Here is a 27,843-nt window from a genome sequence, read left to right as displayed (position 1 = left end):
CTAAAAATATTTATCATCTGCATCTAATTTTATCCTCTTTGATAAAACATTTCTCATCCAAGCTCTACTTGTCTTTTTCCTTTCCTATAAATGTTAGAAAAGCTGCTAAGTGTACTCAGCTGTTTCTAATTATAATTTAATAGAACATCAATGTAATCCATTCATTCCCCAAAGTCAAAATCATATAGGTTAATAATGGAAGTGGAAAACATATTTTATCTTATGGTATAAAATGTGAAACAGATAAGTTTTTTTTTGAGTAATTAAGCCTGGGGGGGGGAAGACCTTATTTAGCAAACAAGAAAAATAAGTTCCTATAAAGTCACAATATTCTTCCCCCTGAAAAGTTGCCTTCTAAATGTTCATTCATCAGTGTCTAGGAAACTTAGGATATTTTTAAAAATCAATGAAAAAGATATGAATGCATCAGAATTACTACAAGGAATGATGCCTGCATTGCTGCCACGCTGATAATTCTTAAGAGAAGCTTCCATGTTCCTAAAATTCATGGGGAAATACTTGGAAATACTTAAGATGTTGTCTCTACTGCATTAGAGGACTAGAGACAGAGGTGGTGAGATGAAAAAGCAGAAAGTCCATCTTTAGGACGACATGGAAGGTCACAAACAGAGAGGGCAACACTTGCCTCTTTGATGAATTCTTTCTAGTTATGTTACACCAGACAATAGTAAGAGAGTTAGAAAGATATTTCAATATTCCTAATGGACAAGGAAGACAGCAGAACAATAATGAGATGATAAAAGTCTCTCAGTAGAAATTTGAACAAAGAAAAATGGGACAGAAGTCTGTATCTCTTCTCTCTACTGAATTGTCTACAGCTACCAGCACTACTGCTCGTGGTGGTAAATGGTTTATAAAGGCAGCTTTCAATCAATATTACCTTCAAATAGAAGGAGCAAAAAGTTCCCTGAAAATTATCTTATTTTTTCCTAAGTAAATATAGTTCAAAACTTACACACCACTTTTTCATTATGCTCACAGGATGACATAACGGCCATTATGGTACATAATTTTCAATTTATTAAAACCCCTAAGTTCAATACTACTTTATTACCAAACTTCTCAGGTATCAAAGAAAACCCAAGGGATACTTTATCAGTAACACTGCTTCTGTAAAAATAATGCTGTATAACACAGCTACATATACATACCACACAGACATAAATCTACGTGGTTACACACACACAGGTGTACATGCATGATGTAGGTAGGTAGGTACCTATGTATAGAATATTCGATTCTGTATAGTTTTTTCAGATAGCGCCACTAATCTGTAACCTTAAGACTTCTGAATAATTCTAAAGTCATGTATAAAATAAGATAGATAGCAATCGTATACAAGAGATTCAGCAGGAAACAGACTGCATTTGGAATCGCTGGCAATTCTCCCTGTGGTCTGGCTTGGGCTGCACACTTTATGCCAGATGCTGAAATGGACAGTGTCTGTATCCTCTAAACCATAAATCAGAGTCAGCAAAGATAGATGGTGCTGCTGGGGAGATTTTACTGCTTCAAGGATCCAAAGGTCAAGAGTGTAAAAGACATTTCTAAGTGATTTTATTACCAGTACAGCCTCTAAATTTGGATAAGAACAGATAAGAATATGTCTGCAAATGCAAAAAAACAACTACACCAAGAAGGCGAACAAGATTTACATGTTATAATATTTGAAGATAATAATTATCTCCAAAACACTTCATGTTTTAGCTAACTTATCAAAGTTTGTGGTAAGCAGAATTCTCAGACATACCTCACCCCTCAAAATCCTCAAGTCCTGGTGCACCATCCCCTCCCCTTGAGTGTGAGCTGGGTGGTGAATGTGATGAACTATCACCCCCATATTAGGTTATCTTATGTGACAGAAAGGATTCTGCAGACATAATCAAGGCTCTAAATCAGCTACTTTTGAGATAATCACCAGGAAGATTATCCTGGGTGAACCTGACCTAATCGGGTAAACCCTTCAAAGAAGTCAGAGAGATTCAAAGCCAGAGAGATTCTCCTGCTGGCCTTAAGGGAGCAAACTCCTACAGCAGAGAGGGCCACGTGGCCTCGAAGATGGCTCCCAGTTGACAGCCAGGAAGAAAGCAGGGACTTCCATCATACAGCCTCAAGGAACTGAATTCTCCCAACAATCAGTGAACAAGGAAGAAAGCCCTAAACCTCAGATGAGATCATAGGCCCAGCTGGAACCTTGATTTCAGTTCCTAAGACCTTGAGCAAAGAACCCACAAACCAGTAATGTGAACTTATTGATGACCCCCCCACAAATTGTGAGATAATAAATTTGTGTTTCTTTAAGCTGCTAAGTTTGTGATAATTAGCAATTAAAAACTAATACAAAGTGCATTTATAAACACAGTAAAAAAATCAGTATAAAATATTAACATGTCTGTATAAAGGAAGAGTATTAAAGCTCCTACAAAATTTAAAAGAAATACCACACAGGTGGTAACAATGTAGAAAATACACAGTTGACAATCCAAAAACACAGTCTATATCTAAATATATTACAAATAAGAAGAGGTAGCCTAACTCAGGAACAAGACACAGGAGCCACTCTCGCCACTCTTATTCAACACAGCCCTGAAAGAAACTGCCAGAGCAATCAGGCAAGAAAATAAACAAATTAAGGGCATCAGAACCAGGTAGGAAGAAGTAAAATTGTCTCTACTTGAAGATGATATGATTTTATAAGTAAAAAATCCTAAAGACTCCACCAAAAAACCATTAGTTCTAATCAACGAATTCAGTAAAGTTCCAGGATAAAAAATTAACATATAAAAATCAGTAATGTTTCTATACAGTAATAGTAAATTATTTGAAAAAGAAATAAAGAAAACAATTCCATTTACAGTAGCATCAAAAACAATAAGATACTTAGGAATATCTTAACCAAGGAGGTGAACGATCTCAGAAAACTACAATATATTGATGAAACAAATTGAAGAAGACACAAATAAATGGAAAGAAATCCCATGTTCATGATCAGAAGAATTAATATTATTAAAATGTCAATCCTACCAAAAGCCATCTATAGATTCAATGCAATCCCTATTAAGATTCCAATGGCATTTTTCACAGCAGTAGACAATACAGTTCTAAAATTTATGCGGAGCCACAAAAGACCCCAAACAGCCAGAGCAATCCTGAGAAAGAAGAAAAAAGCGGGAAGCATCACACTTCCTGATTTCAAACTATATTACAAAGTTACAGTAATCAAAACAGTATGGTACTGGCATAAAAACAGACACATAGATCGATGGAAAAGAATTGAGAGCCGAGAAAAAAAACCAAGGATTTACAGTCAACTAATACTTGACAAGGGAGCCAAGAATACTCAATAGGGAGAAGACAGTCTCTTCAATACATGGTACTGGGAAAATTGGACATCCACATGTAAAAGAATAAAACTAGACCCTTATCTTTCACCACTCACAAAAATTAACTCGAAATGAATTAAAGACTTAAATGTGAGACCTGAAACCATGAAACTCCTAGAAGAAAACATAGGAAGAAGCTCCCTGACAATGATTTTTTGGATATGACACCTAGAACATAAGCAACAAAATGAAAAATAAACAAGTATGATGACATCAAACTCAAGAGCTTCTGCACAGCAAAAGAAACATCAAAAAGTGAAAAGACAACCTACAGAATGGGAAAAGATACTTGCAAACGATAGATCTGATGAGGGGTTAATATCCAAAATATATAAAGAACTGATACAACTGCATAGCAAAAAACCCCCAAATAATCCAATTAACAAACAGGCAAAAGACCTGAGTAGACATTTTTCCAAAGAAGATATATGAATGGCCAACAGGTACATGAAAAGATGCTCAACATCACTAGTCATTACGGAAATGCAAATCAAAACCACAATAAGATACCACTTCATGCCTGTTAGAATGGCCATCAGAAAAAGACAAGAGATAACAAATACTGGCCAGGATGTGGAGAAAGGGGAACCCTTGTACACTGTTGATGGGATTGTAAACTGGTGTAGCCACCGTGGAGGAGCCTCAAAAAAGTAAAACTAAAAATAAAAAACTAAAAATAAAACCATGTGATCCAGCAATTCCACTTCTGGAAATATATCCAGAGGAAATGAAAACAAACTCGATATCTGCACCCCCATGTTTCTGCAGCATTATTTGCAGTAGCCAAGACATGGTAAAAACCTAAGTGTGCATCAATCAGTGCATGGATAAAGAAGTTGTGGTACATATACAATGGAGTATTATTCAGCCATAAAAAATGAGGATATCCTGCCATTTGCAAAAACATGGATGGACCTTGAGGGCATTGTGCTAAGTGAAAGATAAATACTGCATGATGTCACTTACATATGGAATCTAAATAAAAAACACACACACAGTCTCATAGAAAAAAGAGATCAGATTTGTGGTTGCCAGAAGTGCAGGGGAGGGGGGAGGGGGAACTGGAGGAAGATGGTCAAAAGGTACAAACTTCCAGCTATAAGATAAATAAGTACTAGTGATGCAATGTACAGCATGATGGCTACAGTCAACACTGCTGTCTGATATACAGGGAAGTTGTTAAGAGAATAAATCCTAAGCGTTCCCATCATAAGAATAAAACCATTTTTCCCTTTTTTTTGCATTTTCTTTTTATTGTACCTATACGAGCTAATGGATGCTAATTAAACTTACTGTGATATTCATTTCACAATATATTACATGTAAGTCAAACCATTATGCTGTACATCTTATACAGTGATGTATCTCAATTATATCTCAATAAAATTGGAGGGGAAAAAAGATAGCTTTAACTAATTATTTGAGATTGTGCCAAACTCTTGGCACAAAACAGAGTTCAATTTAAATTATTTGTATTTCATATTTCACTAAAAAAAAATCTGTAAGAATAATATTTACTTCCTTCTTAGCCAGTGTGGTGTGGTATGACAATTTTTTGGCTGATAACAAACTTCTGAGTTTTCCTTCATGAGACTTTTTATGTTGGGTTATATCTTGTTTTACTGATATTTTAGTAAAGTATAGCTTTAAAAAATATAATGTTAAATATATGCACTTATATTTTCTTCTATCTGTCTCAAACTGACTTTCTAATAGCCAATTATAAATATAGGAACTTATAAATAGTTCAAAGAATAAACTATATTTTGGCAAAATAGGCTATGAAAATTTTAAATATATTTTAGCAATATTTCTACTGACAAAGTGTAATAAACAAAGCTCTAGTTTATATATTTCTGAGATTAATCTCTTATCTCCTCTATACTAAGTCTCCATCACCAAATATGTTTCTTAGCAACAGAAAAGTGAAATAAATAGTATTAATAAGGCATACTACAAAATGGAACATGTGTTGGGTCCAATTTAGGATACAATAAAGAAAATGTATAGCATATATATATATCACAACTTGATAAACTATAATCCAACTGTGACTTTTTGTAAGAGTCTTTCCTTTAAAATTCTGATTACTGATGATAAAGAAAAATATGATGAAAAATTCTGGATTTCCTTTTATCTTAAAACTCATCTGGGAAGTATTTCATCTGACCACAGCCTCAGGTATTCCTCTGTCACTAATTAGAGAAATACTGAATATTTCCACTATAAATTGCTTAATTATATTTGTCAGCCTGCTCTAAACCAATTAATTATTTACTTGTAAAAATCTTTGATGCAGTGCTATCCAGAGGTTCATTTCTGGAATACAGACCAGGAGCTATATTTCCTCTTCTACCCCAATTAAGCTGAAGAGTTGAGACAGTGAAATATATTGTTGTGATGAACAATGATTTACAATATTACTCACCAAAAAGAAATGAATCACGTTTCTTACAATTCAAGTATCTACTGCTGTCCTTTATAAAGCACTAAGTCACTGTCATGTTCCTTCATAAAGAAGTTCCTATGATTTTTTCCATAATGTGGTCTCTTTTATAAAGACTGGCTTATAACACAAATCAAAGTGGTTAGAAAACAATTCTAGGATTTCTTAGGGCCAAAAAACCCCCTTCCTGGATCAGAACGCTGTCTCCTCTCAAGCCACATGTCACTCGATATCTTAGCAACTCCTCATGGGACCGGAGTATGAAACAGTAGGAAACATGTGCCTGTCATACCACCACCCATGTTTACTGATGGACTCCTGGAACAGAGGTGAGACAATCAACTGTTACACATACACTCTCCACACATTTATTGAGTTTCTACTATCAGCCAGGTACTCCCTGGAAAATGAAGGCAGGCTGATGAGCGAAGCAGACACAGTCCCCTGTAGTCAGCAGGGCTTTAGGTCAAATGGGAAATCCAGACATCAGGAAAATAATGCCACCAATAAATGCATTCATGTCTTACGAAGCAGTGAGAGAAGAGTACGCCGGGAGTATTAAGAGCATAAAGCCGTCTACAGGTCAAAGAAAACCATCCCTGAGAAAGTGATGTCTGAGCAGAGAGCCGAAGGACAGACAGACATAAGCCCAGCCAGCCTGGGGGGCACAGCACCTGGGGCAGCGGGAGCTGATGCTCGACTGCCCTAAAGAAGAACTGAGAGGCCGCTGCTGGGGCCTGGGAGGGGAGGCGGGGCAGATTCTACAGCAAGGGTTTGCTGAGCACCTACTGTGGGCAGGGCTCTGTCCTCAGCAAGAGGGGCGCGTGAGGACATGACGCAGAGGAGGGTTCCTCTCTCCGAGAGCCTACGTTCTGGATCACACGTGGTTCTGTACGTCTCGTCAAACATCTTTATCTTTACCTCAGTGGGAAACTCTAGGAAGGTCTGAAAGCAGAGGTTTTTCTTTCTTTGTTTTTCTCTCCCTCCTCACTTCTCTTAAAGACTGGTGGAGAAACAGAATAGATTTGAGGGATGGATCCTGGATGCTGGGGGATTAGTTTAAAAGCTCTCGGGCTTCCCTGGTGGCGCAGCGGTTGAGAGTCTGCCTGTGGATGCAGGGGACACGGGTTCGTGCCCCGGTCCGGGAAGATCCCACATGCCGTGGAGTGGCTGGGCCCGTGAGCCATGGCCGCTGAGCCTGCGCTCCGCAACGGGAGAGGCCACAACGGTGAGAGGCCCGCGTACCACAAAGAAGAAGAAGAAAAAAAAAAAAAAAAAGCTCTCACGTTCCGGGTGAGAGGTGACAGTCCTTCACTCAGCAGGGAGAGAAACGGAAACAGAGCTGCGTGGAGAAATCTGAGAGACGCTGAGAAGGAAAGTAAACAGAACTCGGTGACAGACTGAGAAGCGGAGGTAACAGAGAGAGAATGTCCGAGAAGACTGCTGGGGTCCAGCGTGCGCCCTGGACAGCCGGGGGCAGCCTCCATGAGGGAAACCACGGGTCCCCGTGCAGACAAGGGGAATCGCGTGTGCTCAGGATTCAGACAGAGCGCCACACTACAGATAAGAAACTGGATCAACACGAGCCTCGAGAGTAACTGATCCACCGGCAGGAACAAGATCAACTGGGAAGGGAGGGAAAAGCAAAAAGCAAAAAAAAGCCAGGACTGAAACTTTCAAAACTCCGTCATTAAAGACTAGGAAGAAGAGAAGGACTCAGTCAAGAAGAATCAGAGTCTCCAGAGAGGCAGGAAGAAAACCAAGGCACTTTGGGACTCAACAAGCCATAGGGGGAGTCTTTTAAGAAGGAGGGGAGGAAAAGCAGAGGCAAAGGCGGCTAAGGATCAAGCAGATCGAGGACCGGACCCGGCCACTGGATTGAATGGCACGGCTCACTCGAGAGCCATGCCCTGTGGTGTGTTTCAAGCCGGGTCAGGAGTGAGTGTCTGACTGTGGAGACAAACAGAACTCGGGCAGCGGGAAGGGAAAGCCAGGCAGAGGCGCGGGTGGCAGGACTGAACTCAGCAGGGCCTCCCTTCACCGTCTGGTTTAGAGCAGCAACACCCTCCTCTGAACCTGATTTCCTTTTTCTCCACTGTACTGACCGACGTCTGACATACTGCATTTCCACTCGCCTGTCATTCTGTCTTCCCCATTAGACATACAGTTCTCGGATGAATCAATGAATGCGTGAAGGCGGCATGTGTGTGAATGCACGTGTGTGCGTGTGAACGTGTTTAAGGTAACAGTGACCTGAGCATGTTCAAGTGGTGTTAGAAGGACCCAGCAGATGCCTCCAGGATGGGGAATAGATAACTAAGGTTTCTGAGAATCGGGGTAGAGAAAGAACAAAGAACCCAGGTGGCGACGCACACAATCCCTTCTGTCCAACAAGGAATACGGAGACAGGAGGGAAGGAAGAGAGAAGAGTGAAGGCCAGGCTGGTCCCGCAGGTTTGGCCATGGGAAGGTGAAGGCATCCTGGCTGATGACGCCCGTTCACAGGAGGAAGATGACGTCAGGCTGAAAGAGGAGGCAGGCTGCCATCTGTGAAGTGTGGTGAGAGGAGAGGGGAGAAGGGGTGACCGGCGTATTTAAACAGAATAAAGAACGTTCCAGTACCTATCAAGTAGATAGCACACATTCAGATAGGCACATGTAATTATAATACTTAAGTATGTGCACACATCTGTACATATGCCTACAAAAATAAAATACCTATATATTATTTAGCCCTCATAGGAAGACTATAAGGCAGGTATTATTAACCCAATTTCATACCTAAGGAAACTGCAGCTCAATCATTAAGATTAAGTAGTTAAATCAAGGCCACAGCATCACTGCTTAGAGTCCTCTATCACCCTCAGAAGCTCCCAGTCTGTCTGGTACAAACTACCATTCTAACCTATCCTACTCCTTTACAAAACTTATTACAACTCCAGTTACACAGTTTTCTATGAGTGCCAGTTAAATGCCTCTCTCCTAGACAAGTTCCAAGAAGCCATAAACCAGGCGTACAGCACACAGTCAATGTCCAGTAAATAAACAAATTAAAGAGTGTTATTTTCTTTAAGGCTACAAATTGGTATAACTATTTGAGAGAACAATTTGGCAGTATCTGTTATGATTTAAAATGCATATACCCTATTGGTCAGCAATATTGTTTACAGAAATCTGTGTAACTGTCTATTAAATACAGTGTGTATGGTACTGTTGTATTGAAATACACAAGGTTTTGTACTGGAGCTTTCTCTGTAAGAATTAAACGACGGAAACAGTCCAACTGTCTATAATACAGCAATAATTAAATACACTGTGATGCGTCTGAGAAAAAATACATAATCAGTATATATTTTTGTATGTGTGTAAAGATACAAAATAAAATTGGAAAGGTTTTTATGCACATAAAAGTCAGTGGTTTATCTGGGGGATGGAAATGCAGGGAGGAAAGTTAAGGCTTTCACCATTTGAGAAAAGTAATCAGAGATATTTTATATTTAAAAAAATAATAAACACTATGCTTACTAAGTCAAATGGAGAGAAAAGCCACAACAATGTGTTCTATTGAAATGCATCAATCCATAATCAGAGTAATTCTGTTTGATGAAGGACCAGGAGAGATCTCACAGGTCAGATGCTCCCAAGTTATTAAATTACTCTCTCCCAATACAATTAGGTATTTGGTCAGGTCTAGAATATCATACTGCAAAAGGCATACATGACTATAATCAGGATATGAAGACATTCTACTCATGTGAATCTGCTTAGTCAAACTTTCTATTCTGAACACTAGTCAAACTTTCTGTTATGGTCATTATGCTGAGATTACTGTAAGATCTACAGACTTGATAGTATTACTTTCAACCTTTAGAAGTGCAGCTCCAAGAGGATCTGGAAAACCAGACCCAAGAATGTCTTCTATCTTGACTAGGCAGACTGATGGTGGCTCTAACAAAGGACAGGATCATTCAAGGCTTACACAGTAAAGCCTATGGGTGAGGACGGAGGAAGGATAGCACTAATCCTGTCAAGAAGAGCCACTTCAGTATTCTACCAAAGTACACTATGTTGCTCTAAAAGCTTATAACTTACAAGGAATCAGTTGATATATTTTATTTTTTAAAAAAGTTCCCTAAATAGTCTTTTACATCATAGATACTTTCAATTTTAATCAGTAGCCCCTGACTAAGGGTATAGCTATCCATTCTATAATGGTAAGTTATTACTTGTTACCAGAGTTCTGTTCTTCTGAAACTATCTTACTAGATCCACAGGGTCAGCTGATTAAAAATTTCCTTGGTAATGTCGAGGGATGGCAAGTCTGTTTGAATATGGAGCTGAGTTCACCACCACAATAAATATAAGATCACACTGACATATTTTTCCTTCCTCATGGGCCGAAGAAATCTGAATCTGCTGAAGATGGAGATAACAGGGCTTCTGTAAGGCACTCTGGTTTTGAGTTAGTTTTCTCAAGTGTGAAAGGATAGGAGAACTCTTCCAAGGTAAATGTCATAGGCCCAGGCATGCCTTGGCATTAGGCCAGGAACAGCAATCTTTATATGCGAAGTAGGAGCAGCAAAGGAAGAAAACCAGATTGAACAAGAGCAAAAACTCTAAAAGACAATCAAGCCCCTAAATCATCAAGCTCTCAATCTAGGGCAAGACTCTGTAACTGAAATTGTCTGTTTCTTTTATCTGCTTCAGCAGGCATTTGCTCAGTAGAGATTTGACCTCTTTCTTTTGCACTATAAGTAATTAAATAACTCTTGTACCTAAAGTTTCAAGCAAAGAATTTTATGTTAGTTGTCTCTCTTGTAAGGATTATTTACATGAGCTTTTATGTGTCTCATCTTGATAGGGAGCTGTTTTGTAAGATTTTCCATTTGTGTATTTGCATTTCTTTTTAAAATGAAGACTACATTTTTTTATTGTTAATTAATTTGCAGACACTGCAAATTAATTGGTGGTTAGCTATCTGTGGTAGCGGTGGGAAGTCCCTACAACAGAAAGTCAGACAACTGATGGGAAGTGTGTCATCTACCACAGGACTTTAAACAGAGCCAGCCTGATAGCATTCTGTGATAGCAGGAATGTTATCCTCCTTTTTTGTAGCGTTTTTATAATTTAGAAAGCAATCTCAAAACTGTCTCTATCTTACAAACGAGGAAACTGACCCTAAGAGAAGTTAAGTAATGAGAGTTTAAGTGGCTGACACTGAACTCACACTGGAGAGCAGGGTTCTCAGCTACTGCTAGTAAACCCACAAACACCTTGATCAGAACATCTGCAAAGGGCTTGGAATGGAATGCAAATTGTGTATGTATCAGCATTTTCCGGGGGAAAAGGTCAAGAGTCTTCATCTGATTTTTCAAAGGAGTTTTGTGATACAAAAATTCTTAAGGGCCACTAAAGAAAAACACATGGGTTTTTACATCAGACAAACCTAATTTCAAATACAGTTCTTCTATTTATTAGTAATGATACTTATCTTCTCTAGGTGTCAAAATTACCTCTGAGAATTCTTCTGACGAGGAAACAAGATAATGCATACAGAGCACCGAACACTGTTTTTAAAAACCCCTTCCTTACAAGAACTCCATGTAGCAGAGATCACTGGTTGTGCTCAGGTATCTGTTAAGAGACTGAATATACAAATAGACAATGGCCAGACCACATATAAAAACAGAACTCTGAACCACAATCCCCAGCAACCTGACCAGGAAACCAACCTTCCATCTTTAACAAGCAGCCCGGGAAGCCAGCCTGCTCTATCAGGCTCGGCGGAGGTCAGACCGCTCTCTCTAGTGACAATCCAGTAACTTCGGTAACAGTCGGCCCCAGATGGCCAGGATGTAATAACTGACAGCTTCCCCAATATTCATCCTTGCTTCCAACTTAGGACCCACCAGAGAAAGCCAAATACGCAGCCTCGCCAGTCACCTAAGATGCCTGACTTGGAGTGAGCTCACCAACAGCTTCTGTGTGCCAGTGGCCTCCCATCAGGGCATAGCCGAAGCCTCCTTTTTCATCCACTATAAAGAGTCCCTCCTCCTCTACCTGCCCGAGAATCTCTGCCAACACGCTGGTGACAGTGGTTGACTCCGTTGCTGGAACAGGCTCAGAATGAACAGCTCTTGTTTTTCTCATTTCGTTGGTCTTTGCTGATTTCCACACTGTTCAATTCAGCTTCCAGAGTAAGAGAAGGTTTAGCTCACACATGGACAGCCAAATGAAGACTACACATGCCAGCCTCCCCTGCACCTACACACGTTCATGAGATGAAATTCTGGCCAGTGGGATGAAGCGGAAAACAGTGTGTGGCAGCATCCAGTGACGTGCCTTAGATACAGCCAGCCAGTCCCCTTTCTCCCTCCATGCCTACGACTGGATCAGCTGTAAACAGGCTTGGTCTCTGAGAATTTGAGATCAGAACCGCCATATTAGCCCCAGAATTTTATGCAACAGAGAAATATACATAATAACACTAATAATACAACAACAGCTTCCATTTACATAGCCTTCCTATACATGGGACACTCTTCTAAGTTCTTAGTAAATATCAATTACTTCATCATTTAAAACGACCCTATGAAGTAGTTTCTTTTTTTTTTTTTTTTTTTTGCGGTACGCGGGCCTCTCACTGCCGTGGCCCCTCCCGTTGCAGAGAACAGGCTCCGGACGCACAGGCCCAGCAGCCATAGCTCACGGGACCAGCCACTCCGCGGCATGCGGGATCCTCCCGAACCGGGGCACAAACCCGTGTCCCCTGCATCGGCAGGCGGACTCTCAACCACTGCGCCACCAGTGAAGCCCTCTATTATTATTTTGTTTTGGAATAAATATGGCACACAGAAGTTAAGTAAGTCCCTGGTGGTCCAGTGGTAGAGAATCCGCGTTGCAGTGCAGGGGACATGGGTTTGATCTCTGGTCAAGGAACTAAGATCCCACATGTCACGGGGCAACTAAGCCCGCGTGCCACAACTACTGAGTTCACGTGCCTCAACTAGAGCCCGCATGCCGCAAACTATAGAGCCCACGCACCCTGCAGCCTGTGCGCCACAACTAGAGAGAGGAAACCTGCACAGCACAACTAGGGAGAAGCCCGCGCACCACAACGAAGAGCCCACGCGCTGAAATGAAAGATCCTGCATGCCACAACTAAGACCCGATGCAGCCAAAAAAATAAATTAAAAAAAAAAGAAGTAAGTTAAGCCCAAGGATAAGCAGTTTTTAGCCTACTGTTATTTGGCAGTTTCTATAACTTGTAGCTGAACTTAAACCCAATTAATATGCCCTTAGAAAAGAAATAACTTTTAAGTGGTCAAATCAGGGTTTGATGTGCAAGTTTGAATCTAAGGCCCACTTTCTTCTCTGAGCATCCCTCCCAGGAGCAGGGACAGCCCAGGTCAGGCTGCTCTACAATCTCCCACTAGTACCTCTGTTTGATGTCCAGAGATGCAGGATTGAGGGTGCTCTGGCTGGAGAAATCAAGCTGCAAAACTATAACTTCAGCTTACAGAAGACGAGCCCTCGGTCTATTTCCAGGTTGGTCTTGGAGTGTTCACATATCCAGTGTGACTTCACCAGGTATCTAGCTTCATATATCATAATCATCACTACTGCCTACCACTTATTACAGGGCTACCTATGTTAAGCACCGCGTTGAGGTCTTTAAAGTAGCTAACATGCCTACATTTTTAACCTACAACTCTATTAGAAAAAATAAATCTTCAGTTTAAAAAAAAAAAAACTTACCTTTATCATTCTGGATAGATCACCAGCATCAGCTAATTCCAAAACTATGTTTAGTTCATTATCTTCAATGAATGATGCATAATATTTAATTACATTAGGATGGTTGAGTTGCTGAGGAAAAAAAAAACAAACAGGCATCAAAAAGTTTTATTACTGTAAATTCCCAAGAGTCAGTTTCGTATCTTAAGAATAAAGTTAGTTACTGCATTTCATTTTTAAGTTACAGAAATCTTAACATGACTATATTTTTCTTTGATCTAGTGAATTTTGAAATAAGTATTGTACTTATTGAAAGTAAAACTAGACATCATTTTTATTTTAATATTTTTATTAGAAATAATAGAGTAAATTATACACTTAAAATTTTAAAAAGTATTGCTATGTTGAACAAATATATAAATACATGCATATAAATGAATGACTAAATTAAATCACCAACTGTTAAAAATTATATCCTTCAAAATGACAGCTGTCATTTAAGGCCACTCAATGTTAAATAAAGTATTCCTCTTTACTACTATTTTGAAGTTAAGGGTGATCCTAGTATAACTCCAGCCAGTGGTAAAAATTTGGCATCTACTATATTGTATCTAAATATCACTTTTACATCAAATAATATAAATATTCTGAACTTATCTATGGGGTTGATTATTAAATTACCTAAAAAATTTCACCTTGTAGAAATATATTCATAAATCTATATACATTTACAGTCTTTTTGTACAATCTTTTCATTCAATCTTTAAGCAAGGTAACATAAGACAAATCATTTCTCAAAGAAGCTTATTCAAGAATGATTCCAAAGAGTATATACACAGGATTTTCTTCTCTTCTTTCTACTTAAAGGTTTTCCTCCCACATTTTCTATGATGATATATTATTTCTCTAACAAAGGTTTATTAAAGCAGTCACTTCATGTCCCAGGAAATAACTACAACAAATAGAACAGTGGAAAGCATGGTTCCTTCTGATCTTACTCTTATCTTTTTGAATAGCTCTGATTCACTTCAGGCACAAACAAAACTGGATGGCATAAAAATCATCCAAGTTTTATCCAAAAATTAAAAATATAACATAAACCACTGAATTCCTCAAAAGAAATTTCACTATAATAAATGCAGTGTGAAGGTAACTGAAATGTCAGTCCTATCCTTTGAGTGGATGAGAAACTGAAAAGCTAATTCTGACATACTCTTTACATCACCCTTTCTACATCTGCAAAAAGATATGGAAATATTATTATTATTTTTTTTTTCTTTTTGCGGTATGCGGGCCTCTCACTGTTGTGGCCTCTCCCGTTGCGGAGCACAGGCTCCGGACGCGCAGGCCCAGCGGCCATGGCTCACGGGCCCAGCCGCTCCGCGGCATATGGGATCCTCCCAGACCGGGGCACGAACCCGTATCCCCTGCATCGGCAGGCGGACTCTCAACCACTGCGCCACCAGGGAGGCCCTGGAAATATTATTTTTAAAATGTAAGCCAGGCTTCCCTGGTGGCGCAGTGGTTGAGAGTCCGCCTGCCGATGCAGGGGACGCGGGTTCGTGCCCCGGTCCGGGAAGATCCCACATGCCGCGGAGCGGCTGGACCCGTGAGCCCTGGCCGCTGAGCCTGCGCGTCCGGAGCCTGTGCTCCGCAACTGGAGAGGCCACAACAGTGAGAGGCCCACGTACCGCAAAAAAACCAAACAAACAAAAAAAAATGTGAGCCATTTGGATCAGTCCACATTCTCAATATACCATACCTTGAGATAATGCTAATATGCATTTACATTACTTAACATTTAGAATATGTCTAACTGGGATAATCGAGAAAAAATTTCTTCAATGTTTTATGTCTATTTTATTTATTTTCTAGTTTGAAATGGGGGAAAAAAGCTAATCCTACCAGGGCTTCCCTGGTGGCGCAGTGGCTGAGAGTCCACCTGCCTATGCAGGGGACACCGGTTCGTGCCCCGGTCCAGGAAAATCCCACATGCCACGGAGCGGCTGGGCCGGTGAGTCATGGCCGCTGAGCCTGCGCGTCCAGAGCCTGTGCTCCGCAACGGGAGAGGCCACAACAGTGAGAGGCCCGCGTACCGCAAAAAAAAAAAAAAAAAAAAAAAAAAAGCTAATCCTACCAAATGTTCCAATTAAATTATTATACAGTAAATCCAAAAGGTAACTGCATTCTTCAATATATTGATTTCAAACTTATATGTTACTTGAAATCGGTGCAGCATAAGCTGTATCTCAAAAATCTTTTTGTTTTTAAGTGTGTGATATTTTAATAAGTCACTTTTATCAACCTACTCAGTTATGTTCAAAACAGTCAACAGTTCATTTGTTATTTACCTTAAGGAGATCTATTTCTTTGATACAATCAGCACGTGCTTTGGCGTCCATTAAATCAAATATCTAAAAATAAAATCCAGAATTACTTAATAAAATAGCAATCTATGGTTCAAGTTACCATGTAAGTCCACTGTAATACTTTGCACATAATTCCACACACACTAAGAAGTATTCTTTCCAATTAGCTTTTAGGAGTTGTGGAGATCTACAGGTATTTTATCCCGTGTGACTAGAGGTTACGTTTTCCCTCCAGAGGCAGTCATTATTAAAAATGCGAAAAGAGAAGAGCTAGATATTTCAAGTCTTAAGTTCAAATCGAACAGCACGGAAGTTGTGAGATTGTGCTATATTAATATAACAGTTAAAATATTGAACAATATGTGCTAAATATACTGCATGAACCACCTCGTTTAATTCTCATTTAATCCGCATGAGGACAATAATGTTAGTACTCCCACTTTACACATGAAGGAAAGTAGGTTTAGAAAGCTTAAGAAACTGGCAGAAGTTCACACAGGTAATTAATGGAGCAGCCAGAATTCATTCTCCAAGTTATCCAACTATAACCCAAGCTCTGAACCATTAATCTATATGATCAAATCAGGTCTAAAAGGTCTAATGCATGCATTCTTGACAGGGCTGATACCCTTGTCAATTTTCTAAGGAAGTAAAAATTGGTTCTTCAGAGAGAGGGTGACAAAGTCTTACACTTTTTAAGCACAGATATACATACGATACCTAAACAGACACACTGTATCTATGAATTAAAATTTCATGGTGGGGGACATAATTGGGAAAAAATGTCTAAAAAGGTGAGGGGTGAAAATAAAGAAAAGGTTGAGAAACGTTGATCTAATGTAAAAAACATAAAAATAAATAATACAAAGGGCTCTTTAGTATGTCTCTGAAGACAAATCGCTCAATGTTCCAAGCATATGGAAAATTAACAATAAATAAATCTTAATAAGTCAATACTCCAAGCATTAATGAGGATAACACGTTCATTTTCTTGCTTTTCCATGATTCACAAAACTGTGTTGAATGCCAACTTATCATTATGTTTATTTATAGCTATAAATAAGGGAACCAGCCTGCAGTCCTCAGGATGCACACTGTCAGGGGCAGACTGCAGCCTGAAGCACAGAACACGACACTCAACCGGCAAGTTCTGCTGCACAAAGTGATGTGAGCACCTCGAGGGGCGGGGTGTGGCTGCCCGGGCTTCCAATGCTTGATTCATATATGCAGGAAAGTGCAATGCACCTCAGAAAGATATCTTACAGAAATAAGTAAAATGACAAGTTCATTACTTAAAGGAGTAAACTCTACATTTAGCCATTTCACATAGGGAAGCCACTCATTACCCAAATGCCAAAAGGTGCCAGAAAAATGATGTTGTCACTAAATAACAAATCAAACAACTATAACACATATTAATGTAAACAGAAAATTTTGAACTCGATGTTAGTTACTGATATGAAACACACACACACACACACACATACACACACACACACACACTACTTATCTATGATGCCATTCTCGGGAACTACCACTCACAGGGGACTTGATACAACTTGAAGAAATGTGGGGAAGTACAAAATTTTGAATGTCTTAGACCTTGAAGGAATTCCTGAAAACTTTTTTTAAGGAAACAGAGAAAGGATCATTCTGGTACTAGTGATTAAAATGAAAAAAAAAATCACAAACTTGGAGACATGTATAAATCTAATCTCCCAGTAATCAATGTCTCTATGATGGAAAAATATTAAAACACGAAAGACTGAGCAAGATGAGAATGTGTATGAGAGCTCTAGGAAACCCTAACTAGACAAAAAATACAAAGAACGGTGCCATGATGAAATCATGAATCTTTAATTCAACTTATAATTAACCTAATTCAGAATTACAAATTAACTTTTAACTTGAACTGAATTCTCAATACCAAAAGTCACTTCTCAAACACTGAGGAATGAAGCATTGCTGGCGCATTTAAGGCAAAACTAAATTCTGAACCAAATACTTTTTTTTTTTTTTTTTTTTGCGGTATGCGGGCCTCTCACTGTCGTGGCCTCCCCCGTTGCGGAGCACAGGCTCCGGACGCGCAGGCTCAGCGGCCATGGCTCACGGGCCCAGCCGCTCCGCGGCATATGGGATCCTCCCAGACCGGGGCACGAACCCGTATCCCCTGCATCGGCAGGCGGACTCTCAACCACTTGCGCCACCAGGGAGGCCCCCAAATACTTTTAATTGGAAATTCAGAAGTATCTTATCTTGCTTTTTCTCTTAGCCAGCATGTCAAGACAAAAACAGAAACTGAATCTTCAGATTAAATCATTCGCAGACATAGATTCAAAGCTGTCTGATTCCGTGAGCAAGAAAAGGCAATACACATGGAAAAAAAAAAAATCTGGATTTTCATAAACTATTTACAAGCCTGTCTTCAGAAGGCATCTTTCCAGCTCTACCAAAGTTTCTTTGGGTTTTTAAACTAATGTTTGATAAGAGCAAAGTTATTAGCAGTGTTTAGGCAAATGATTGGCTGATACATTCTTAGTATTCTCTGAATCATTTAAAAAGTTTTCTTTTGGGCTTCCCTGGTGGCACAGTGGTTGAGAGTCCGCCTGCCGATGCAGGGGACACGGGTTCGTGCCCCGGTCTGGGAAGATCCCACATGCCGCAGAGCAGCTGGGCCCGTGAGCCATGGCCGCTGAGCCTGCACGTCCGGAGCCTGTGCTCCACAACGGGAGAGGCCACAGCAGTGAGAGGTCCGCGTACCGCAAAGAAAAAAAAAAAAGTTTTCTTTTGTCACCTTTAAATTTTGCCAAAATTACTCACGACTAATGAAACTGAAAAGGTTAACCCGGGGTATCTTTGGAGGGAAAAGGCTTTCAAGTGACTTAAACACAAATGTCCTTAAAAGGGCATCTGTAAATCTGTTCGGAGAAAAAAACACTTAAAATGTAGCGAAGGAAGTATTTCAAAAAATATACTGAGAGAGTTTGACAAACCTGTTACATCTTACTTTAAATAAATCTCACATAAATGGAAATCTCAACCAAACATCTGGGCCTCACCAGCTTCACAGAGTCTGAATAAATGAACCGAGCAGCTTGTCCCACATTGAGGCCTGTTTCCCACGTGCCCTCCGTCCTTCCTCTGATCTCACCCTGGGACTGTGCCTCTGTCTTTCCCGGTGTTCCTGCCCCTTGCAACGCAGGTGCACCACAATGACTTCTGGTTCCCACACTTGCTGAGTGGTAGGCACAGACTTTCTTATTTGAAGGATGGAAGACGGGTGAGGGAGTTAGAAAATCCATGGCAGAAGGGCTGAGTGGCCTCTCTAGACGTAAATTACAATCATCGAACAAGATAATCTCCGAATAATGAAAGTCTCTACCACCAGCCCTTCCCTGACTCAATACACAGGCCCCTAAGGGGTGGAGAGGGGGGCGGAAGTTAAGCCGGGTGAGGGCTCCAAGAGCTCTGCACTGGAGCCAGGAACCGCGCTCCTCTGACACCCAGGCCTGTAATCCAGCGGCCGTCAGCCTTCCTCTCTTCATGCACCAACGTGTCTGAACTTCAAGTCAAAAGACAGGACTCAATTTCTTCCTCGTGGATTCCTTAAGGCCCTGGCAAATGATGGCAAGGAACTAGATACCTGTCTGTGCCCTTAATTTTTCCATGATTACTTACAAAAAAAAAAAAAAAAAAAAAACCCTTTGTTTCCAAGGGGATGCCTTTTAACTCAACAGGCTGGTATATAGTGATCTAACTCCTAGGGCCTCAATCAGCCCTGTTTGCTTAAAATTAAAAAGCTTCTAATATGTACCACAGGAAATTCATCCTTTGTTCAGACTTCCTGAGAGCCTCAGGCTCAGCAAAGCTTAGTCAGGGCGTCAGGGCTTCCAGAGGTTCAGAAGCCACCCTACAGGGGTCAGGGTGGTGCAGGAGAAGCAAACAATCCAAAATCATGACGGTGAGAAATATCCTGAAACGAGTGGGAAAAAGAGATGCCACTGAAGGAAATAAGAAAAGGGATAACCAGAAAGACAGGAGAACCAAGCCAGTGTGGTTTGAAGAAGCTGTGGGTGGTGAAGCAACAGTTACTACGGAGACGTCAGTAAGAAAGTCAAGTGATGACACTGCAGGAGAGGAGAGGCGGATGCGGGAGAAACGGGCAGCAGCCGGAAAAGTCTCCAGGAAGACAGAAGAGAAAGATCTTGTCCAGAGCGCGGGCAGGGAAGATGAATTAGGATGGCTGTGCAATCGTGAAAGCACAGCAGATGGCAGAGGTCGCCGCTGTCACACAGGAGATGCCCGTCTCCACTAAGTGTGAAGGCAAACGGGCCGTGGCTGAGGCTTCAGAGGAGGTGGTAGTTTTTAGGTGGGCTGTGACAGTGCTGCGGGCTGACCAGGTGGGGGGGGAGGGGGGGCGGCTGAGCAACCGTGACGCCTGGTCTCGGCAGAGTCAGCAGGGTGCCAGCGACGGGACAGAGGAAAATGAGAGCAAGGGGCTGAAAACATATTTAAGAAGAAAAGAAAAAAAAGGGGGGGGGGGGTGTTGCAGACTGGCAGACAAGGGGCAAGATGGAACAAATACTGAACTGGATGGGCTTCAAGGACAGAAGAGAATGACGATGGCTGGGCACAGACTAAGGGGAAGAAACCCTAGTGAAGATGATGTCCCCGCATCCCAAGTCAAGGAAAGAGAAGCACCTTGCACTGAGAGGATGGGGAGGACAGTGGGGATGTCGAGGAGGGAGAAGATTCACACAAAGAACACTATTTACTCACCGGGCTTGGCCACTAGAAGAGTTTCTCATTTAAAAATTTTAACATAAACTCATATAATCAAAACTTGCATTTATCTTAATGATGACCCTAAGGTACCATGAGATGCTAAAAAAAAAAATTGTGAAACATCAAAAACTGGACAAATAACTAAATTACTTCATTGATGTCCACTGTATCAGTTAAATATTTTAATGTTAGTAATCTATTTATGGTATATATCTTAATTCATTATAACCCCCAAAGTTTGTTAACTAGAATGCCCCATTCTCTAAATATTCAATAAGGCTAAAAATTTACTACATTTTTATATGCCTCAAAATGCCTAAAATAAAATTGAAAGTACAAACAAATAAAATTAAGAAGCTTTAATTTTTTAAGATGACGTCTCTGTCTCCTTGACAAGTAAACTAGTATCAGTTACTAAATTATTCTCCAATTTAAAAAATATATAATATAAATTATTCTTACAAATGCTTCCTAATTTTCATTTGCTCAAGTATGTATTGAAAGTTTCAAAGAAGTCTATAGGGATTAAATAGTGAAGTTGATAAAAGCTGCAGGACGAATTCCGTAATCACAGTGAACACTGAAAAAGAGACTGAATATATGGCTATAAAGTGTTACAAATATATTAAAATCAGTGTATGCATTACGGAAGAAGCTACTGCCCATAAATTTCTAATTGCATGCAAATCCTAATGTCTAATTACATGCAAACATGCAAAATCTTTAATCTAAAGTTAACACATGTAAAAAAGCAAGTTATACTCATTAATATACTCTAAAAAGTGATATTCTTGATGAATGCTTTAACATAATCATCAAATATAAGTAAATATAAGTAAAACAAATATCAAAGAATATTTGTCCTTTCAGAAAGTTTTTTTGAGATGACCCGGATCAAAAGGGTGAATCTGAACAAATACTGTATATTATCACTATTTATGTTTGTTTGTAAGTATACAAAAGTGCTTTATACAAAAGTGACTCTAATAAATGTCACTGACTGACAATGGATGTCCCACAGTAAAACAGTATTATTTAGGCATACAACTTAAGAGTAAGAAAAGACAAATTAAGCATTAATGAACTAAGGATCAAACTACTTCACCTACGATTAAAAAGTCAGGGTAACAAAGGTCAAAGAACTGAGACACAAAAACCCAAAGTTCATGCTATAACATCACGTCTACCAATTCCAATTACACAGCTCTAATCAATGAACTAAGTATAATGAAACAGATTAAGCGGACCAGATCAAAACAATTCTTTGATAATCTTCCAACACAAAGAACTGTGGCTCTGAGACCCAGCCCGACACCTGTGAAGACTTTCCCAACCTCCCTCTCACCCTGGGCCCCTCAAGGCTGCGCCCACTGTGGTGCCTCCCTCACTGTTTTAGACGTGCCTTGGCTGCACTTCCACTGGGATCCACGACCCCCGTTATTCTGTTCATGCTGGTGTTCTCAAAGCCTTAAGACGCTAACCGCTGAACATCAGGTGATCGCTAACACTGGAGAAGTGAACCGAACGAGCAGCAGCAAGGGAAGCAGGGAGACAGGGCAGCAAAGCCAGTATGTGGAATTTCAAAAGGTTCCATCAGTTAAGAACCACCTTAATTTTGGCAAACAAATCATGACGGGATGTGGGCAAATTTTCTAGAAGGTTGGTTAATGTTGTCATACACTGCAGGCCCTCAACCTCTTTATGATTTCAAAGGAGGAACGTGCATTCAGTACACACTCTTTCCTTTCCACACACAGGTAACAGGCAAACATCCAGGAAAGTCACCAGGGCTTCCGGCAAGATGGCCACAGAAAAGTGAAACCTGACACCCAGGACAAAGTACAGAAGAGCCTGGAGAACTACGCTGAGGAACCTGCACGCTGCTTCTAAGGAGTCTCATCAAAGACTTATGAGCAGAGAAATGAGTTATAAACGCAACATTTCAACACATGAACTCAACCAGGAAGGATTCTAGAAGAGCTTGAAATAGTGACATGGCCCTTTAGACGAGTAAAGTAGCCTTAAAATAACAAATTGCATGAGGAAATCCAATGTTTGATTCCATATGAATTTTTTGAAGAGGGGCTAGGATTCTTCAGACAGGAAAAGAGTCTGGTCAACAATAGTTCAAAACATTTTCATACTAAGCTGCAGAGGTGGATTTTTAAAAAGGAAGAACCCTGGTCTTTATTGTTCAGCGCAAGTGTAATACATCACAAAAATCAATAACATGTCTGAAATGCAAATATATTTCTCCTCAGAAAGGTTTAAGATACTGTTCCTTAATTACAGAAGCTAAGAATATCTTTACAGCATCATTTCTCTCTTGTATAAAGGAGTTACGTTTAAACTAGAGTATGTCCCAATAGCAACCCTAAGAAGCACAGAAGAAGGCAAAGCCCAAAGGACAAACTTGAACTCGGCACAGCGGGAGGCAGCGGTCTGGGGTTTACCATAGTGTGAAGTGTGGGCAGCTGGACGGGCATCTACCCTGCACTGACTGGAAACACGACCATGCGCATCCACTCCTGTCCATTCAATTTTCCAGTCAAAGGAAAGAAAGATACAGGCAACCAGAAACGATGTAGACGGTATTACAAGAGGCCTGGAAGAGCTTCTGTTCTTTCTCCCTCCCTCCCTTTTCCCTTCTTTCTCCCCTTCTTTCTAAGTATTTCCAATGACAAGGTTCTGTGATTTAAAACGCAATCCTTAGAGACAGAACTGAGCTCTGTCTCTCTGTCCACACTCAGGGTTGGGGGTGGGGGGTAGGGGGGAGAGGGAAGCCAGGAAGGCCGCAGGGACTCCACCTGGATGCTCTCTCACTCCATCCATCCACCCACCCATCCTCCCACCCATCCAAGCATCCACCCATCCACGCAACCACCTACCCATCCATCCACCCACATATCTATCCATCCATCCATCCATCCACCCACCCACCCACCCACATATCCATCCATCTATCCATCCACTCATCCATCCATCCATCCATCCACCCATCCACCCACATATCCATCCATCCACCCATCCAAGCATCCACCCACCCACGCACCCACCTACCCATCCATCCACCCACATATCCATCCATTCAGCCAGCCAGCCAGCCAGCCAGCCCCGCCTTGACACCTGGGGCAAATCAGCAGTTGTCTTCTCTCTAGTCAGTTCTGTGTGTTCAGCTTCTACTTTTATCTTGAAAATAACCAATTTTGAAGATTATTATCCTCCTAGAGAATCCATAGTGAATCCTCACTTCCCTCCTACTCAAAGTCCTGTTCCTGGTTTCAGAGCTCTCCAGGATCCAGTCTCACCTCGACAGCCTGGCCACGCCAACAGCTCATACTAACATTTCCTTTCTGTGAACTAGGGAAACCAGGAATCCACGCCACAGGGTTTAACGTTTTATTGCTCTACATAGACTCTATTTCCCTTGGTGAGCAGGAATAAAATTGCTAGCTTCTTTCCCCCCCCCCTCAGTGCCCAGAGGTACATAGTAGAAATTCAATACATTTTAAAAATGGATCAGAGGGCTTCCCTGGTGGCACAGTGGTTGAGAGTCCGCCTGCCGATGCAGGGGACGCGGGTTCGTGCCCCGGTCTGGGAGGATCCCACATGCCGCGGAGCGACTGGGCCCGTGAGCCATGGCCGCCGAGCCTGCGCGTCCGGAGCCTGTGCTCCGCAACGGGAGAGGCCACAACAGTGAGAGGCCCGCGTACCGAAAAAAAAAAAAAAAAAAAAAGGATCAGAGTTCTGTTGTTAGGAAATAATCATTCCCAAAGTCATCTGTGTCATAAACACTAATATCCGCATTGTATATTTTATGTTCTTACTGTAAATGGCAGATTACAGGAGAGAAGACGGCTACCCTCACGTGCTACTGGAGAGAAGGTCAACGGTGCAACCGCTGGAAGAACTCGGTATAAACTCGCAGCACTGACTGTGCGCGGCCCTGGGGCTCATCACTTCCATCCTCAGGCACATGCAAAAGGGAGCTTCTTGCGTGTGTGCACCAGGAAACATACACAGGAACACCACGGAAGTACTGTTTGTAACAGCAAACAACTGTACACAACCAGTAGCACGTAACAAGAACTGGACAGTATACACACGTAGTATGTAATACTACACATACACACGCGTACCTACATATTGAATACTAGATATATAAAGAATAAAGCATAGCCACACACACCAACATGTGACATTTATATAAGTTCAAAAATGCAAAAGCAAACAACAGATTTATTCAGAAATGTACACAGATTTGGAGAAAAGCTCTAAAGAAAAGCAAAGGAACAATACACACAAATTCAGGACATGGTGACCTCTGAAGGAAGGGGATGGCAGAAGTGTGTCAAAGGCAAGTGGTGGACATGAGAGCATCTGTCCTATTCTCTATATCTAACATATATGCCCCATAAAACCTTTCATAGATATTTACTATTTGCTTAAAAATATGAGTGAAAACTGTTCACCTCTGCAATAGCTGTTGCAAGTATACTGATCCCTTATGAAATTAAAATAATAATAATAATAGTAAGAGGACACTGAGGTTCTGCAGGTTTCGACACAGAAAAGACACCAAGGCTGCAGAGTAAAATGGGAAGTCTACAGGCAGGTGTGAACAAGAATGACCTTCCCTGAAAAAGGGAAGTAAAACGGTACAATGTCAGACACACTCTGGGGCAGAAAGGCAAGTGCTTTCGAGACCAGAGGCGAGTGGACCCGTCAGGGCAGTGACCTGTCCTGGGTTCGGGCTGGGGCAGGGCCTGGCCAGGTGAGCTGGGGCAGGTCCATGGACCTGAGGAACCCAGACAGAGTCAGGACTGGAGAGCAGAGCTGATGCTAGAATGATACCAATACAACGTGCGGATTTTACGTAGGACATCAATCCTCTAAGTTTACCTATTCCATTTTGTTTGTATTCTCCAGTAAATAAAGTTCACTTCAGTTTTCTTTCATTTATTGCCAGTGTGGCTCTCCACATTAACGAAAACCTCCCCCTACCCTTGCCTGCCCTTTACTGACTTCATTAGGCAGTGCATTCTGTGAGCCTGGTTTCCTCCTGCAGTGCCTGCAGCTCAGGATACAACACGTGGCCACACGTCCAGTTAGGAGCCATGGTGACAACTCAAATCTGCCTCTTAAAACCTAGAGCTGTGAAAGCTTTTCTAAGATCATTCTAGTCATTACTGAATCTGGGTGAACAAAACCAGCTGAACTTTAAAAATAGTATTAAAACTAAAAAATGATTTCCACCATGGATTGCACTTAATGCAAGTGTTTACAGTACAATTTTTATTCTTTCCCGTCGTTCTCAACTTAAGACTGTCATGACCCAATCATTCAGGATGTACTTTTCTCTATTTATTCTTCACAGAGTATAATTTTACGTGGATTTATATAATTAAAGTCATCTTACCTGCACTTTTTTTAAAGCTACTGGTACTCCATCCAAGAGACAGGCTGCTCTATAAACTTCACTAAATTGCCCGCGACCAATTTTCTTTTCTATTCGAAAGTTGGCTAATGTATTATAGCCCATATCCGGTCGTAAGGCCTTCTGTAATTAAAAAAGTCAGAAAAGTTTTCAATCACACAATATACACACAATCATTGATTGTCTTCACATAAGTAGGTGATTTCTATGGTAAACCTGCAGACAGCCATTCACTCGACAAGTATTTATCGAACTATTCATATTATACAAAAATACACACATATACGTATAAATTCACTTAGTCCAACCTGCCAACTAATGTATGAAAATCTTCTAAACTTCCTGACAATCATTTAAGTTCTACCAAGAACAATTCCAGTGGCAGTGAGTTTACCACCTCAGCATTAAGGTTTTTTTAAAAAGACGTAATTGTGTAAAAGCAGCACTACTAAGAGGACGGTGCAGAGGTCTCCCATGCGCCCCCTGCTCCCACACGTGCACTGCTTTCCCCGTTACCAACACCCCCCCCAGAGTGGGACGTTCGTTACAACTGATGAACCTGCACTGACACATCATTATCACCCAAAGCCCGTGGTTCACGTTAGGTGAACATTCACTCTGGGTGTCGTACGTTCTGTGGGTTTGGACACATGTATAATGACATGCATCCATAATTACAGTATCATACAGTATACTTTCACTGCCCTAAAAATCCTCTATTCTCTGCCTATCCGCCCCTCCCTCCCCACTAACCCCCAGTAGCCATGACTTTTTACGGTACCCATCGTTTTGCTTTTACCAGAATGTCACATAGTTAGAACCATACAGTATTGTAGCCTTTCAGATTGGCCTCTGTCACTTAGTACATAATTACATTTTTAAACAATACTTTTTTGTTGTTTGTGGAAAATGTCATTTCTTTTTGAAACTAACACTTTTTAGTACTTACTACGCATCAGGCACTGTACTAGCTGCTAGGGAAACAGAGATGCATCAGAAATGCTTCTGCTCTGAAAGAGCTTACACAGGTACAGGGAAGGGGCTCCCAACGGTGCTGAGAAAGAATTACAGGTGCCGGGAGGCAGCACCCCAGCCGTCCCCATTTGGAGGCTAATCCCAGCTCCTTATACGTTTTATCCACTGTCCTAGTTCTTTCGTTCATCGTTTACACACTCATTCATTCATTCAACCAGTCACAGGACAGACCTGAACTGAACACCCACTAGGATCCAACACTGTCTGCTGCTGAGGTTACCACACATGTCCAAGGAATATTACCTTTTAAGCTCCTCATGACACTCATAATCTATCTGTAGCAATCTACCTATAAAAATATAATAGTTTAGCCATCACATGCCCTTTTATCTTCTCTTTTTTGGCTAAGCACACATGAGCCTTTTCGAGATTCCTGGATTACTGATAAGTACACTCTTCTTGGCCTTTTACCACTCTGCTCACATCCTTCTGAACCAGCTCTACTCTGAGCCGACTCAGAGTAAACATGACGTTCTTGTGGGGCCTGACTGGGCCCCCTCTAGTAGGACTGAACATTAAGGGACTTCCCTGGTGGTACAGTGGTTGGGAGTCCGCCTGCCAATGCAGGGGACACGGGTTCGGGCCCTGGTCTGGGAAGATCCCACATGCTGCGGAGCAACTGAGCCCGTGC

At 41.1% G+C, this 27,843-nt stretch overlaps 1 protein-coding gene across 5 annotated transcripts in view; it reads right to left on the bottom strand.

Moving 5' to 3' along the window:
• NEK7 (NIMA related kinase 7) overlaps positions 1-27,843 on the bottom strand; it is a 136,520-nt gene that overhangs the window by 40,733 nt on the left and 67,944 nt on the right. For 4 of the 5 annotated variants that reach the window (XM_060091466.1, XM_060091465.1, XM_060091468.1 and 1 more), the window contains exons 3-5: positions 26,160-26,300; positions 15,938-16,000; positions 13,608-13,718 (exon numbers count right to left, since the gene is read on the bottom strand). In XM_060091466.1, coding sequence (XP_059947449.1) covers positions 13,608-13,718; positions 15,938-16,000; positions 26,160-26,300 — 315 coding nt within the window. The remainder of the gene's footprint in view (positions 1-13,607; positions 13,719-15,937; positions 16,001-26,159; positions 26,301-27,843) is intronic. The other variant, XM_060091469.1, reaches the window with a different exon arrangement.

Source organism: Mesoplodon densirostris, chromosome 2 (genome assembly GCF_025265405.1).
Source record: "Mesoplodon densirostris isolate mMesDen1 chromosome 2, mMesDen1 primary haplotype, whole genome shotgun sequence".
Classification (NCBI taxonomy): domain Eukaryota; kingdom Metazoa; phylum Chordata; class Mammalia; order Artiodactyla; family Ziphiidae; genus Mesoplodon; species Mesoplodon densirostris.
This window is presented reverse-complemented; position numbering and strand designations above follow the sequence as displayed.